The sequence below is a fragment of the Xyrauchen texanus genome, chromosome 43 (genome assembly GCF_025860055.1).
Source record: "Xyrauchen texanus isolate HMW12.3.18 chromosome 43, RBS_HiC_50CHRs, whole genome shotgun sequence".
NCBI classification, from domain to species: domain Eukaryota; kingdom Metazoa; phylum Chordata; class Actinopteri; order Cypriniformes; family Catostomidae; genus Xyrauchen; species Xyrauchen texanus.
In genome coordinates, this window is record NC_068318.1 from 25,255,278 (window position 1) to 25,272,802 (window position 17,525).

The 17,525-nt window shown below is 36.1% G+C and overlaps 2 protein-coding genes across 3 annotated transcripts; one reads left to right on the forward strand and one right to left on the reverse strand.

Moving 5' to 3' along the window:
• The first annotated feature begins 1,258 nt into the window (after nt 1-1,258).
• On the forward strand, nt 1,259-13,067 carry LOC127635854 (ras-related protein Rab-6A). Of its 2 annotated transcripts, none has more exons than XM_052116099.1 (8): nt 1,259-1,497; nt 2,904-2,962; nt 4,888-4,941; nt 6,130-6,235; nt 8,816-8,927; nt 9,035-9,128; nt 11,510-11,576; nt 11,660-13,067. In XM_052116099.1, the coding sequence occupies exons 1-8, from the start codon at nt 1,428-1,430 to the stop codon at nt 11,722-11,724; spliced, it is 627 nt and encodes a 208-aa protein (XP_051972059.1). In that variant the 5' UTR covers nt 1,259-1,427; the 3' UTR covers nt 11,725-13,067. The 2 variants fall into 2 exon arrangements, with proteins under 2 accessions (XP_051972059.1, XP_051972058.1); XM_052116098.1 differs by lacking the exon at nt 6,130-6,235 and adding an exon at nt 6,351-6,456 and having other exon boundaries at nt 11,660-13,066.
• Nucleotides 13,068-13,979: 912 nt separating this feature from the next.
• LOC127636157 (pleckstrin homology domain-containing family B member 1-like) lies at nt 13,980-17,355 on the reverse strand. The gene is made up of 6 exons (XM_052116577.1): nt 17,216-17,355; nt 15,682-15,834; nt 15,351-15,453; nt 15,225-15,264; nt 15,019-15,112; nt 13,980-14,733 (listed from the first exon to the last, which is right to left on the reverse strand). Exons 1-6 carry the CDS (start codon nt 17,250-17,252, stop codon nt 14,597-14,599), a joined length of 564 nt encoding a protein of 187 aa, XP_051972537.1. The 5' UTR covers nt 17,253-17,355; the 3' UTR covers nt 13,980-14,596.
• Nucleotides 17,356-17,525: the final 170 nt, after the last annotated feature.

Here is a 17,525-nt window from a genome sequence, read left to right on the forward strand (position 1 = left end):
TCAAAGGGAAGCGCATGTACTGCACTCATTTTTACTGCATTTTGCATTACTGCCACCTGCTGGTCTGAAATGCCACATCAGAAATATTAACCATAAATCGCATAGGCATTTTTGAGAATGAAGTAAACTATAGAACCATTAAAGACTTCACAACAGACAGAAAACACACATTTTAAATGTTTTTGGATATGATACTAAATCTATATTAATATCGTCAGTATACCAGTGTTGGGTGTAATGCATTACTAAATAATTAACTAAATTACTCTTTATTTTTCATTAATCTAATTACAGTTATTGTGTTAAATACTATTTAGACTATAGAACAATTCTATATAAAATAATAGTGAATTTAAAATCGAAATTTAAAATCTAATGTTAAAATACACGTTTTCTAATTTAATGGTGCCCTCTTAAATTCTTTGGCCAGTTCATGAATAATTTATTTGATTTTATATTATTTATTTGAAAGAACTAAAAGGACAGTTTCATGTCTATCCTTATATTTTTCATCTTGTTAGGTTGATAAGGGTTTTAGAAAGTAATAAGTAATAAGTAATGCAATCGGACAGAGTAATTTGTAAAGTAATGTTACCCAAAGTAACTTACCCAACAATGGTCACTAGCTACTATATTTATACTTATATTTAAATGTCAACAACTAATATTTTGCATTGAAATTAAGAATAACAAACACTTAAAAATGCTTATGCTTAAAAACCTTTGGCAAAATCTCGCTAGATTTAATCCTCGCACTCTACACTGTGCCTTTTTAATTCAGTTCAAGGGTTAACGGAACGTGGCGATACAGGGCAGTGACGTTAGAGAACGTGACGTGGCGCTTGTAGAGCTCAATCTAACTTGATTATGTCCCGCCCACTTTCTACATATGGACAAGATTCCGTTTGTACTGATAGTTACATTATTAATGTTTTCCACAACCAAAACACATTTTTAATACTCAAAACACATTTAATATATTTGTGAATATTTTTTTTAAACAACTAATAGTAGTTAAAATGAACATGAATATCACAGGAAATGTGATCGAATAGGCCTATATACAGAAACATTGTGTGAAATCTCATTATCACAGATTAAATCGTAAAGGTTCTGAGATAGTAGATAAATAAATATACTTCTCGGTGGCGTACATACATAATTAAACTCGACAGATAGTTCTGCTGAATAGACGCATTTTTCTGACTGTAATTTTATAAGCTGAGCTCAGCTGCCAATCACGGCTCTGTAAGTGTCAAGTTAGGTTGCTGAGTAGAACTGGGCCTGAAGGGGCGGCTGGGACTCTGAAACAGAATCGAATAACAGAAACTTGGATTTAAACGCCTTTGTTTTTTTTTTTGGTTGGAACATTTTAATAGTCATAGCATTACATTCACACCCTCATTAGGGCCAGCGGAACCGGCAGCATGTCTGCAGCAGGAGATTTCGGCAACCCGCTACGCAAATTCAAGCTGGTGTTTCTGGGAGAACAGAGCGGTGAGTCCCGAACAGAACCAACTTGTCCATTAGCGTCCCGTCTATTTATTCCTGTCTTTAGTCTTTCTTCGTGAGTGAGTGAGTAAGTAAGTATGTAAGTTAATTCATTTATTTTTTGTGCCAGTGTATATCTGTGAGCTTGTGTTGCTTAAGTGTGTATTTGTACTGGAATGGCAAAGTGTGTGTTTCTGATAATGTGTGTGGGTGGGGGGTCTATTTATGTTCTGTTGCCGTAAAGTCTGTATTGTTATGGCAGCAATATCCTCAGATGCTGCTGCTTTACCTATAATACTTTAAGATTGAGATACATGTCTTAATCATTTCACAGTGTATTTTATCCCTCCTTTATAAACCTGATATTCTCATGTTTGACTCAAAATAGTTTTGCTGATGTGCTGGTATTTTATGCATCTTCCAATGATTAAACTCCTATTTCAACACTTAGAAGAGTGCAGCTTGAGTTGCTGTCATTTCTATGAGGAAAAACACACATTTGTATAAGATGCATTATAGATGTTTACCACTGAATCACCAGTCTTGCCACATCTTTAATCCAATAGACTGTAGCCTGAAGTATTCAGAACCCACTTGCTATTAATAGAATGAAGTAAACATTAACACAGACTATTGGCTACCACTAACAGTCAAAATGAAGAACTGTTCTCATTCCATTAAGCTTAAGCTCCATTCTCTTTTCATGTCGAGACAGGACTAATTAATTTTCGGCCCAGACACAGGTGGACTGTCAATCTTGTTATATAGTAGTGAAAACGATGAGCTGTGTTTTATAGAATTGAACAGCATGACGGGCACTCTACAGAGTCTGAGTAAAACAGCACTCAGAAGAAAGCATAAACAAAGATCACGGGGATCACGTCTAGACACGAGTAAAAGTTATTTGGGCTTTTCTTGGATTTTGGAAAATTTTAATGGGAAATAAACATTCATAAACAAATATCCAAACTATTTGCATTCATTTACATAGACATTGGTCTATTTTCAGTTTTTAGTTTTGTCTATTAACATTTGCGTACTGGCAGATTGAATCATACAACAAGAACAAATCTAATCAGAATCTGCAGCTTGTTTTTAGGCAGGTTTATGCCTTTAGCTAGTTAGTTCATTTCCTTGTGAAATCTAGTGCTAGGATGTCATTGTGCCTGTTGTCACCTAACGGCTCAAAGGGTGGACACATAAAATGGACTGTGCTAGAAAGACACAAATTACAATTGGATGGACAATCAATTCTTCCTGCTTTTTTTGGAAGATGCAATATAAATGGAATAGATGCTCAAATGCGTTGGTAAAATTGATTTTGCAACCTGTATGCCAGTTTTGTTGATATGTTTTTATAAATATGCACTTCATATCTGAATACAATTGTTTGTTTTTTTATTCTTTTGCAGTGGGAAAAACGTCATTGATCACCAGATTTATGTATGACAGTTTTGATAACACTTACCAGGTGAGTGAATCTCCTGCAGTGCTTTTCATTCTGTTACATTTACTCTTCTGAGGTTTTTAGATTTCTTAGGTTGTGCTTTGGGTGTTTACTATGTTGCTAAGATCACCTTTATTCTCCAGACTAGGGATGCCGCAATTATACGTTTTTACTATTAACTGCGATTATATATTTATCTAATATTTATTTCTAAGATTTTGTTAGCCTAAATGTGAAAACACTTGTGCCTGTGTGGGTACTGGAGCTGTTGCTATGGTTACAGATGGTGGCTGCGTGGTGCTTAGCCATGTATCTCGAACTGAACATGAACTTTCGATTTACATGAATCTGGTGCTACTACACACAAACACCAACATATAACAGAGGAATGCAATCTACCAGACTACTATCCACCAAAAAAAGCTACTTCAATTGGCTGTTAGGGAGCATTTAAATGACTGACTGAAGACGACAGATGTAGATTATTAAGACAGAAGTCATAGAAAGAAACACATTCTACAAATGAGAAAGAATGCTCCACTAGTCGTCCAACAACAAACTAGTAAGTTTAATATTTTTTAGCTGTGGTGATTTTAAAGTGATGAATTAAAAGATGCTACTTTATGTAATGTTTAGGTGTGCTGACAGCATACAGTGCACTGTATGTAGTTACTATCAATGAATAAACATTGAAAAGCTTCATCCTCATTATTTAAAGCATTGCTTCTGTACAAATTCATCGCTTTTGACAATAAATGTACATTTTCGTCAGTAAAATTATTGACATTGCCTGCTGTAAGCAATGCTCCCTTTAATATGCATTGTCCACAGGTTTATTTGTAAGGTGTTGTGGACAGTAATTGTATAGTCTGTTGCCATTTATTTATGTTGGGGTGTCTGACAGACAACGGACTGCTTTAATAAACTGTTGAAGAAAAAAAGAGTTGGATGCCTTGAACTAGGGTACATGTTGTGTACCCAAAAATATATTGCATTTACGCACTTTTGATGCAATCTGTTTACATTGAAACACATCACTTAGTATGCGCATAAGCGATGTCATGCCCTAGATAGGAGCGTCTGTTATTATATACCTTATTTATCAGTTTTCTTATTGGGCTGCCCTTAGCATCCACATATCCCCCAAAAATATGTCCACTAAGACATTCGATTGTGATATGATATGCATGTTTTGTATTAGTGCTGTTGTATAATAAGAAACATTGCAAATAATCATAAAACCGGTTACCCGCAGCACTCCAGACATGGTTTAGTTTTTATTTAGTTTTTTTTTTAATCCCTAAACTTTTAAACTATATCCACCAATTTGGCCCAGACCTTAACACGCATCTGGTTCTGGTTGCTGAGTGAGGGGGGAAAAAAAAAAAACCTCAAACCTGAAATGTTCTGCATGCACACTATACTTACCTAGGTACCCCCTAAAAGAAATTTAGGACTGAGACTCGGACCCTTCCCATTATAAATTGAACCTAAAAGTGGAAATTTCACCGATCTTGACTACTACATTATTACATTACCAAGTTCTAAGTCTAAGGAACAAGAATGTGCAAAATGTTTATACTGTATATGTGAATGTACATTATAGTGTTCTCTTGAGATCAGTTTTTGTTCCATGGAGATGGGACCATCCTGAGCTGAGATATTGAGGTTTCCGTTAACATCTGTATAACCAAAATTTGTTGTGCGCCATGACACAAAGATGGCTACCATGTTTAAACAGAGTAAAATAAAAAAAAATAAAAACTGGTTGTTTTGCAATACCAACACATAAAGAATTGGGAAAATAAAAAATGGTCAAGCAACCAACTTTACAATTATTTGATCACTTCAAATGGACTGTTCCTAAAACTTGTTTAAACTTTCAGTCAAGGCTTTCTTATTAAGTTTTATTTGTTATTGAATTTTCGTTTTTGCTTTTTTATTTTTAGGCCACGATAGGAATCGATTTCTTGTCCAAAACAATGTATCTCGAGGACAGAACAGTAAGTTGTTATATTCTTTTCATTCTACAAAATAAATGTACATGGCTTTTTTTTTCTTTTTATCCCCTTTTCTCCCAATTTGGAATGCCCAATTCCCACTGCTTAGTAGGTCCTTGTGGTGGTGCGGTTACTCACCTCAATCCGGGTGGCGGAGGACAAGTCTCAGTTGCCTCCGCTTCTGAGACAGTCAATCCGCGCATCTTATCACGTGGCTCATTGTGCATGACACCGTGGAGACAACGCATGTGGAGGCTTATGCTACTCTCCATGATCCACGCACAACTTACCACGCCCCCATTGAGAGCGAGAACCACTAGTCATGACCTCAAGAAGGTTAGCCCATGTGACTCTACCCTCCCTTGCAACCGGACCAATTTGGTTGCTTAGGAGACCTGGCTGGAGTCACTCAGCACACCCTGGATTCGAACTCACGACTCCAGGGGTGTTAGTCAGCGTCAATACTCACTGAGTTACCCAGGCCCCATGTACATGCCTTTTTAATGTTTTAAACAAACTATGTGCATGAAATTATAAATGGTGTGAAATAAATTTTCTATTGTTTAAGTCACACAAACATTTAAATGTCATTACAATGTCTCTGGGATGCTTAGCTCACAATATGAGGGTTTTTAAAATTTGTTATAACATTGTTCAGTAATATGTATATTATGCTTTGTTGAAAAACCACACGGCGGACAAATCTATGATGTATATCATAGTATGTCTGCGCTACAAAAATGGCACAGTGAGAAATCCTTGTGCCTCTTCCAACCTGTTGTGTCCACTGCCCCAGCCCCTGTCTCGATCTCTCTCTTTCTCTGTGTCCTCTGTCTCTAACCCTCATTAGTTATTTGTTCATATCTTCCATATTTGTTTACTCCCTTCTGTAAAAAGTTACTTTTCTGAAATTGTTTTGAATGTCAGTGTTTTACCCTGAAGATCTGCAGTCCTAATAACCCATTGTAATAATCTTAACCTAACCCTAACCAGAATCCATACCCTAACCCCGAACTTGAGGCCATCTGAAGAATCTTTTTAGTCCACTTTGTTTTTTCTAATTTCTCATATTTCATTTCCGTTCCTTTTTTATCCCTTTTCTTCTTTTGAACTTTTAATTTTCCACTTTTTTCTTTCCGTTTTTATTCTTTATTCTCCTCCTTTTCTTTTGATTGTTCTCCATTCACACAGATCAGGCTGCAGCTTTGGGACACAGCAGGACAGGAGCGTTTTCGTAGTCTCATTCCCAGTTACATCCGAGACTCTGCCGCTGCTGTTGTAGTTTACGACATCACAAGTAGGTATCTGAGACCCACCATGCATCCAGGTCCCCTCCTCTTACCTCTTCCCCTTTCCCCTTCTCTCTCTCTCTCTCTCTTTGGTGGATCTCTGGTGCTAATATATTTGGCCAGGTGCGGCTGCAGCTTTGGGACACAGCAGGACAGGAGCGCTTCCGCAGTCTGATTCCCAGCTACATCCGGGACTCTACAGTTGCCGTGGTAGTCTATGACATCACAAGTGAGTGTGGATCCTCAGCGGGAAATCTTATGGAGGAGGAAAGATGTCTGTCATCTCAATGCAGTCTTTTTTTCTTTTCTTTGTCTTGTTATTTCCTTTTTCCCACATCATTGTCTTGTCTATTTCAATGTATTCATTTTTTCTTTTTCTTGTTTTTTTTTTTCATTCTTGATTGTTGCCTTGCATTTGAGGTCAATGCTAAGAACTGACTAGGAGCTTTTGTTGTGCTGCTGCTTTGCAGTTTCTGTGTTTTTAGGAGGTAAATAGGTCAGTGTGTTTTAGTGTATTTAGTCCAGATGTGAATAAATGTTGGCTTTGACGAGTAAATTAAATTTGAGCAAGTTGCTAGTTGGCAAGGAACTTTAATAGGAATTGAAATGTTGCATAGATTAAAGGAATAATCCAGGTTTAATCTGGGTTATACTGGGTTTCAAAAGTATAACCACAAGTCATAAAGGATATGCATGTTAACATGATTTTACTATGAAATAATAGCTTGCTAACTTTTTCTAGGTAAAGTTATATCCAATTTTACTACTAGGTTGCCAAGTCGACATAACTCTGGAAACAGTGCCTTGCTGTAGCCTCGATTATTGACTTTTTTTTATAGAAAAGGAGAAATAGGTAAAAAAAAATTGGACCATTACACTCTTGCTGTTTTTTCAGTGTGCGCTGCATTTTTGAGACACAGTGTCGAGCTCAAGACATGTTTTCAAAATTTAGGCCTCAAATGCTGTCGATTGACCTTAACTTGTATTGATCCCAGAATATTCCTATGATGGTCTGACCCTCACTGAAGTGAAGTGAATCCAATCACACATCTACTAAAAAAATTCTGTGTCGTACAGCATCATTGAATGGAAAATCAGTCATCACAAGCTCATCTGGGATGCCCAAAAGTGCTCTTTTAATGTGTCAACACATATGTGGAATAGTCCTTGCATTAACCCTTGTGCGTCAGTAAAAAAAAAAGTTTGGCCCTTCGAGGACAAAAATGTCCACATCAAAAATCTGCAATAAAAATATTATACATTAATATTATTTTCCACTTTCAAGGAGTAAATGTTTTAACAAACATCAGTCCTGATCATAACTACCAAATATTCATTCATTTTCAGGATTTTAACCCTTTAAATGCCAATTTGTTTATATAATGCCACTGTTGTTTTTTATGAAAAATATATTTTCCAAATGCTATGGGGAGTTTCTTTTTTTTTTTTGATTATCACAGTCTGGGATATGTCAATGATTAGCAACAACATTGATTTTGATGCATTATTATATTTTGGTCAGTGTTAGTTTAAAAAATAATATATATGTATATATATATATGTATATATATAAAACACTACCTCACTGTCAGGACAAAGAGGACAAAAAATGTCCGTGTCAAAAAACTGCCATAAAAATATTATGTATTAATGTTATTTTCCACTTTCACTGACTTTGTTTTTAACCAATATCAGTCCTGATGATAACTACCAAATATTCATTCATTTTCAGGATTTTAACCTTTTTAAATGCCAGTTTATTTACATAATGTCACTGGTTTTTCACACACACACACATACATACATACAGAACACACTCTGACATCCACAACAATACACCCAGACAATTTTAGCTGCATCATTTAGTCAATTGGCCTGCAGTGCTCTATAATACAGCAAACAGAAAATTGGTAAAAAAAAAAAACCACGTATTTGCTCCATAGTCTAACATGAGAAAAATGGTGCCATCTGGTGGAAAATATAAACATTTGTCATTTTGAAGCCACTGGAACAAAAGCATAAAATCATAGAATTCATGATTTTATGCTTTAATGGCACTGGGATCAAATATTGCTTTTTTGCTGTTTTAATGGATTTCTATGAGGAAATTTTTGTCCTGAAGGTCCTGAGTGTAACTATTTTGTGTACACAGTGTATTATAGATGTATTTTAGGAACTGAGGTTGAAATATCAAAATTATCACAAAAATACACACCATTGGCATTAACACGGCCAAACTGATCGAAAAAACATAAATGGAAAAAGACAAAAATGTCTCTATGGTCGCACAAGGGTTAAACCACCTAAGCAAAATACAGTGTCGTCATATTTTTACTTTTTTGACAGAAATGTTGTTGATGTAAGTGAGAGGTTTTTCTGCAGAGCAAGTTCCTGTGAAATTCCTTCATAAGCACAGAAGCTTCCAGCTTGAGAATCTGTTTTTTTTTTTTTGTCCTCTTCTTTATCCTTGTGTTCTTTTGCCTGAGACTTAAATCCCCCATCTGTGATCTGGAGATCTCCCCTGTAGACCTCCTGAGGCTCGTCCTAAACAGTCTGAAATGACCTGTCTTTAAAATCCCCTCCGACAGATGTCAACTCATTCCAGCAGACTACCAAATGGATCGATGATGTCCGAACAGAGAGAGGAAGTGATGTCATCATCATGCTGGTGGGAAACAAAACAGATCTTGCAGATAAAAGGTTTGCCTTTTATTAGTTTTTTGTGATTTGCTTAGGAAATGTATGATGTAGTTTGTTGTTTGATACATTGGTAGTAAGTAAGCCTGTACATTTTTGGTTCACTGCAGACAGGTGTCTATCGAGGAAGGAGAGAAGAAAGCCAAAGAACTGAGTGTAATGTTTATTGAAACTAGTGCTAAAGCAGGATACAACGTCAAGCAGGTGAGTGTCAATGAGATTGAAGGTGAAAAGACCAAAAGCTTTATTCCAGAACCTGGAGAACTGCCTACCTAGACAGTATTTTAAGGCATCAGAAGCACACCCCTGATGCAAAGGCTGTTCCAAATAATGCTGCCTTCTCAGATACTGTGTTATGGCCAAATTATAGTTAAATAACAATGAATCGAGAGAAATTATTATTATTATAAATATGCTAGTATTTCTTTCAATACCAAACATTTTTTAATAAAACTAGTCATTCTAATTAAAGATTTGCTATTTTACCTAATAACCCATATTTGACATATTTTGTGTGTGTTTTTATTATTAGAAAATTATGTTTTTAGCTTGGCAACATGCTAAAGCCAAACTCTGTCAGACTTAATTGTGAGTTGATTCTGAGGTGTATTTTGCGGGAGAGGCACTATTGTGTGGAGTTGCTGCCTATTTTAAGCATGCCAAATGTTAAGTGGTATGCTGCTTTCTGTTTGTCTTCATTGTTTTTCTATGTAAATATGCGCTACTCTGAAAACCCTAATAAGTTCACTTTACTCTGTTGATTTAGTAAACTGGTTTCCTCAATGGAATGGAAATTTTGATGCTCCAAAAACCACATTAAGGCATCATAAAAAATAATCCATAAGACTCCAGTGCTTTAATCCATATTTTCCAAAGTGATATTATAGATGTGGTTGAGAAACAGATCAATATTGAAGTCCTTTTTGCTTGAAATTCTCTCACTGCCTGGTAGGGGGCGATATGCACGAAGAATGTGAATCATCAAAAACAACAAGAAGAAGAAGAATATAAAAGTGATCTGTTTCTCACCCACACCTATCATATCACTTCTGAAGATATTGGTTTAAACAGTGGAGTCTTATGGATTACTTTTATACTTTTATGAAGTGCAATCAAAAGAAATTCTTCTAAAAATCTTAATTTGAGTTTAGCAGATGAATGTCATACACCTCTCTGATGGCATAAGGGTAAGTAAATGATGAGAGAATGTATTCCTTTAACTAGATGCAAGTAGAATTAACTCAGATTTGCCTTATTTTACTTATTTTTAATTGTATTGATTCACTCATTAATCTTAATTCTCAGCAGAAATGCAAATTTCTGTACTTCAGTTGCACATACACAAGGATAACTGAGATGGAGTCCAACTTGACCAAAGGGGACACAGATCACCCAATGGTGAAACAACTATTTGCAACAAAACAACATCTATAAATCCTTTAAACCAATAATTGAAATTCCTTATATGTTCCCTTTGACCAAGGAAACATAATTAAATAATTCAAGCACAAGGGATTATGGGTATTCCCCACAGCCTCTATTCTGTACTCCATTTTATTAACTCTTAACATCTCAAGTGTATGGATTTTTAAGATAAATACATAAAAGGAACATAGATATTTAAGTTATGAACCTAAACTAGACATTTCAAGTGATGTTTAATTAAGACAGCTTGATTTTACCAGTAATGACAATATTCAGGTTTACCGTGTAGATCAGGGGTGGGCAACTATTTTGGTAAAGGTGACACATCGGGCTTGAAGTAGTGCATAGGGGGCCACATTGTATTCATTCTGAGATGCAATGTTCTGCATTGATTTGGTTCTTGTATCTTTCCCTTGAGCAGAATATTGCACTATAGATCGTTACATTTGTTCAAAGGGGAAAGCAAGAGCAACAAAGAGCCCACTCGCATGCCTGGCTGGTTGCCAGATTGCACAAAATAAGTATAACATTAGGTGGAATATTTCCAATTTGCGGAAGTATAAATCTCTTAATGGGGAGGGTTCCATCTTTTACCTCGCAACCAAAGCATGTTAAATGCTTGTGGATGTGCGTTAGGTTCCAATGTAAGATAACTGAAATAGCCAAAAAAAAATAAAAAAACGCTTTTAGGATAAATGAGCTGTAGGCCAGTTTAAACCATGTGGAGGGCCGGATCCGGCCCAAGGGCCATAAGTTGCCCAGGTCTGGTGTAGATGGATGTCTTTGACCATTACACTCTTGCTTTTTTTTCAGTGTGCGCTGCGTTTTTGAGACGCAGTGTCGAGCTCAAGACAGGTTTTCAAAAGTTTAAGTTCTTTTAACTTTACCAGGCGTCTTAAAAATATGGCATTCGTGCATGAGACTGTGCATGGCGTACCAGTCAAAGACGACCATCTAGCGCATGTTTACATAGAAAAACTATTGAAAAAAATGCACAGATGGACAAAAAACATGTTTATGTGAACGGCCTCTTAGAAGATGGCTTCATAGAAGATGGCTTCATACATGTCTTTTCTTAATGCAAACTGTCTCAAACCACTTTACACTGCTTTCAATCCTTGTGTGACCGTGGGCCTTTCTTTTCTCTCTCTCTCTACTAGTTGTTCCGGCGGGTAGCTGCTGCTCTTCCTGGTATGGAGAGCACACAAGACAAGAGCAGAGAGGACAGTATCCTTTATATATATGTATGCATTTACATACATAAAGTCTCTCAGAGAGTTGTCTGTTTCCTTAATTCCTTTTTCCCTCAGTGATCGACATAAAATTGGAAAAGTCTCCAGAGCAGCCGGTCAGTGAAGGCGGCTGTTCGTGCTGAAGTTTCAGCCTTGATTTCTGTGCCATGTCTCTCATTGTCGCTCTTTCAGACACTCTCGATCGCACTCACAGCATCTCTCTGGATTATCTGCAGAAGCTTCACTCAGCTGGAGGGAGTAGAACACTACCTGCCAATCACCCACAAATGACTTTAAAATTGAAAGCACAATGTCGATGTGAATGTTTCTTTTCTGTTAATTGTTTCAGTTAATCTTACACCTTTTGTGGTGTTTTTGTTTTTTCGTTCTCAAAACACATTTTGTTTTGTCATTCTGCTACAACTTCTGCCCCTTCAAAACATTCATTTTCGTTTTATTGGAGTTCAAATATTAATGTAACTATGACATGAATTGGAACAAAACAAGTTGAATAAATGAAATGTATCTCAAGGAAGCACAGAATCCAGATTTGAATATGTGAGGACTCGATCACTAAATGTTGTTCCATATTCGTGGTGCAGAGAAGGACGGAATGTTAACAGAGTGTTTTTGAGAGTCTCCAAGTCTAGTTTGCATTATATTTGGCAACAGGGTGTCCTCTGAGACACTGTTTATCTCTTCATTTTTTAGGAAGAAAGGAAAGGGCAAAAACGTTGTTTTTGGATTTCTGGAGACAGCTAGAGCTGATGTTTGCTCTGTTTTTCCCTCATTCGGTTTCTCGTGGCTGTTTTTCAACCTTGGATACCATTTTATCATGGTTATTTTGAAAATAAGAAATATATATATATATATATATATATATATATATATATATATATAAAAGCTACATACAGCTACTATACAGAAATATTATGTAAATTAAGGGAAGTGTCAGACCCTGTTTTAACAGATAATATGCAGTCATGTTTGTTTATTGGGCTTCCACTGGTCTTTTTTTGATTAGCATTGTAAAGTTGTAATATTGACACTTTAGATTTAGGTTGTTTGCCCTTTTGATTTTTTAAATCAACCATGATCCCTAATATTTATTTGTTCTTGATGCGTCATCTTCTTTTTTTAACACGGTTTAGTTTCTAGTTTTAAATGGTCTGTCCCACACAGCTGGTACATTTATTTATTTTTTTTTATGTACAATGATAAGTTTGTCCCCAGACTGTAATCAAAATCTTTTAAAGATTTAACAGCAGTTTGTGTATTTTCATTGTATATCTCAACATTTTTTTTTCTTTTTCTCAAATATGTCTGATACATTTCATAAGTACAATAAACCAGAACGGTTGGGTCTGGCAGTGCTGCTTGACACAAATGCTCATAATTTGCACTGCGTAAATTTAAGCATCCTGGTTCATCCCTAATAAAATCTTTTATTTAGCAACATTTGTTTTTGCTTGATGGATACTCCATGTAATGAATATATGTACTAAGTTTGGTAGGAAGTCATTCTTGACACTTCTGTGTGTGGTAGAAGTCTTTCGTTTTAACCTAAAAGATTCACAACAGTATTTGAAGCTTGTTTATGTTTCAACATCAGTACATCTGTGCTTAAACAGTCAAGAGGTAAGTTCTGCTGTGCTGCCGTCTGGTGGTCAATCAAGAGAACTGACAGAAACGTTGACCTTCATTTTAAAGAAATAGTTCACCCAAAAAAGAAAATTCTCTGATCATATATTACTCACCTTCGTGGCTTCCTAGATGTGTATGACTTCTGCAAAACACGCACACACAAACACTTTGAAGCTCCAAAATGCACATAAAGGCAGCATAAATGTAAGCCATAAAACTCCAGTGTTTGAATCCATGTTTTTTGTAGTGATCTAATTAATTTTTGTTGAGCAAAGAACAAAATATAACTATTTTTACACTGTTCATCTTGCCATTGCATTCTAATGAAGTGATGCATGAGGTGTAATCAAGCTTTAAATTATGACTGCAGAGGAAACTGCTGATAGTTAGAAAATAGTCTGTTATCACCCAAAACCGAGTGGATTACTTCAGAAGACATGGATTAAATCACTGGATTCGTATGGATGTGAGCATCAAAGTTTTGGTCATCATTCACTTGCATTGTATTTACCTACAGATCTGAAATATTCTTCTAAAAATCTTTGTGTTCTGCAGAAAAAAGACAGACATACACATCTTGGATGGCATGGGAGTGCGTAAATGATGAGAGAATTTTCATTTTTGATTAACTATCATGTTAAAGCATTTTGAAGACTTGTCAAAACATAGTGTTCCATAATGAATTTATGTAAAACATTTTTGATACACAAAACAGGCTAAAGAGGAGTCCTGGGATCTTTTGGAGAGTTGTTTTGAAGTGCAATCAAAGGTTTGGTCCCTCTTAAACCTCATGCTAAAGACAATAATATATTTAAGATTCAGGAATTCATTATAATTCAGAAATCATTTGTATTGTTAAGAATCACCTAGCACATGGATTTTAATTATCTGCAAAAACACAGAACATATTTGGGAAGCACTATATGAACATAATACACAAAATTATAGCAGCAAAAATGAGCAGTCTGTCTTTGTAGAGAGTCTAGAGACAGTTGTGTGCAGATTAATTAGGCATTTTGTAATTTGTCGACAACACCATCTCTTTTTCCATGAGATTTATTTCCTCTTGAGAGCAAAGAAGCATCCAAATCTCACCAATTAGAGATTACAAAAAGTGAGAGAAATCTTTGTTTTTAACTGTCCTGACCTGGTAACTGTGGAACTGCACAGGACTGTTTTCTCATTTATAGCATATATAATGTAGCGAAGCAGCCAGAATCTATGCATTTTACTCAACTCCCTCTTTTACACAGCGATTGACCAATTGATCCTCGCAGCCTTTGCTATCACTGAGCTGACTTTTCCAGTCTACTCTCTCAGCTTGCTGGAGCTGCTGATACTCTAGTGGTCATCCTGTTGTCTGATTGGTCCTCAGCAGAACCAGAAGGGCATCCATAGAAGTGAACGCATTGCAGCACCTGCGGTCATTCCAGCCAAGAGACCCAATGCGATCTGCTCTCCAAAACTGTCATCATATGTGTCCCTTTGCACCCACACATGCTGAGTCCCTGTAGAAAAGTAAGCCACATTTAAAGGTACATCCCAGGAAAAATGTTATTGTGCGTGTGGAAAACTTTGCTGAAAATTAATTTAAGAGATGAAGATTTCTCAGATCTGCATGATTGTGCCAAAAAGCGAACTTTCCCTTTTTGTGTGGCTTATAATTCAAGTGATATTGTATACACATACAGTACAGAATATGTACACATATATGAAAGAAACCACAAATTGGCAAATTGACACTATTATGATGCTTTCTAAAAATGTATGAAGTGTTTATATACTGTAATTACCCTCACAACCTGATCCTGGCATGATGTAAACTGCATTATGGCTATCAATTGGAACAGTCTGATAGGTATCGTCATAGGGATTGTAAGTAAAGACCTACATGAGGGAAAAGACATGTATATTGAATAGAAAATAATCCCAAAGCAAATTAAATTCTCTCACAATAAATATAGAAAACCATCATGCCATATCAATAAAAAACACTCACAGGATTTCTTTTTGCTTCCAGGAGTGTGAGTTTCCAAGCCCTAAAAAGACAATAGAATAGAAACGCATAAGAGAAGAGTAGGTGAGCCTTCATTCAATTTAGGAGGGGTTAAGTTAGGAGACTCACAGTGCTTCATCTTCACTGTTTGCACACAGTCTCAACAGAGAACCATCCTTCAGATATACCACCAGCAGATTCTCTCTGGGATGACTCTCAGGTGGACATACACCTGCTTACAGAAACATAATCTTAACTTACAGCATCCTAACAACTAGTAAAGCAAGGTTAAAGTATTTCTACAACAAGGTGAGACAGCTTTACTGGATAATATAACGTTTTATAGTTCAAGACCAGACAATGAATGGCACAATCAAGAACGCCGTTTGGATTTCAAGTTCATAATGGCAGTGAAGTAATGAATCTGAATTTAGAGTCAGCTGGAGAAGTGAATGCCCACCTGCACACTCCAGTCCAGACTTCACATTCACACAGGTGGTCTTCAGACTCACTCTGGTCTCATAGTCCCTTCTGTTTTCACATTTATAAAACACAAAGCTCCCATCTATCCAGATATCACACCAGTTCAGCTTCCAGCGTTTGAGGACTGAAGCTGTGAATTGAAATGGCAAAGTGAGATTCAGATTATCAAAATTGGCTTTAGTGATGTCATGAGGGGCATTAAGAGTGCTAATCATATGTGCAAACCCATAATACGTTTGATTACCTTGTTGGATTGAGCACATAAGGTTGCCTTTTTTCAAGTCTTTAACCGTTTTTTTTTTTTTTTTTTTTAAACAATATTTGATCCTAGTCCATTGTGTTTGTGTGGGTAGAGTTGCTGAGACTTTTTTTATATATTACCACAAGAGAATGTAGAAAGCCACAATAGTGTGCAGGCTTCTTGTATATACTCCCTATTTGGATTTTTTTGTAGCCTATATGCACCTAACTGTTTTTTTGGACTACTCAAAAGGTGGTGTTTGTTCTTTACAATTGTTCTAGCATATTTTACCACCAAACGTGGAAATTTCCCATTTTTTTATACAGCCTTTTTAATGCCATCATACAAATGCCGTACTTAATTTTCAATATGTGCGAAATTCACATTTAAATATTTAATAAAATAAATATCAACCATTTAAAAAGGTAAATAATATATCAAATTATCAATACAGTTAATAAAGAATCAAGATTTAGAGTTCACTATGGGGGTCTTGATAGGTGGGTGCAGAACAGCCTGGAGTCCCTCTCAGCTGTACTATATAACACTGACCATAAGAGGATTATTTCAAACAGTGTCAGGCCTTGAGTTTCATAACAAACCTTCTAGAACAGCTTTTGTCCTTTATTAAATTAAATGCACAACCAAGCTGCTGCTTGATTCACTTCTGTATTACAGTATATTTCAGGCTGCTCTCCTGATCAATATGTGAATATTTGCCTTAGTATTTCATTCTGCACAACTTTACTAAGTAAAACAGAAAGCAGTAATTGTGGTATCAGCTCCTCTCTATGTTTGTTCGGCTTATGTGATGTAATGTGTTCAGCGTACCTCCCTTTAAATAACCTTGTTATCTTTAACCGGTTTTCTTTCTCTCTTTTAGTGTTCAATCAAAATGCCTTTCAGTAGAAACATATGGTTAAAAAAAGCTTTGAAATTGAAAAAAAAAAGTCAGCATTGACAAATGAATGGTCATATTATATGCCCATTTGTAATGCAGTATTAATTATACTACCTCGGTTTGTCTAATTTGGACAATTTAACTGTAATTTAAAACATTAGACCTTGTTTTTTTCTGGAATAATTCAGGCCTACAGCCAGATCTGTCTCACACATATGGTCTAAAGCAACATCAGTTTGTTTACAATTTGAATGAGATGAATTAGCAGAATTCTACCAGCAAAACCTTCAAGGACTTGCATTTCCCAGTTGTAACCTTTATAGGTTAGAATACTCTATCGATCAATAAATAAAGATGTACACTACTTACACTGTCTCCAGAGCCAGCCAGATTTGAGCAGAGCCATTGGGCCTGATCAGTCAACGTGCTCCAATAACAACAGCGATATTCTTGATGTTGTGGTGTTTGTAGGATGTGACGGCAGAGTTTGTTTGTGAGAGACAGACAGTGCTGATTGTGACTTTAAGAGGTCTTGGCTGTTGGAGGGGGTTGTGTAGCGCTGGCATAGTTTGATGACTCCGTCTTTAATCCCTTAAACAGGACGAGTAAAGCTTCACCTGAGCAGTAATCACATATAACAGAGATTCTACTGTTTGTGTGAGTGTGGAACATTCTCAGT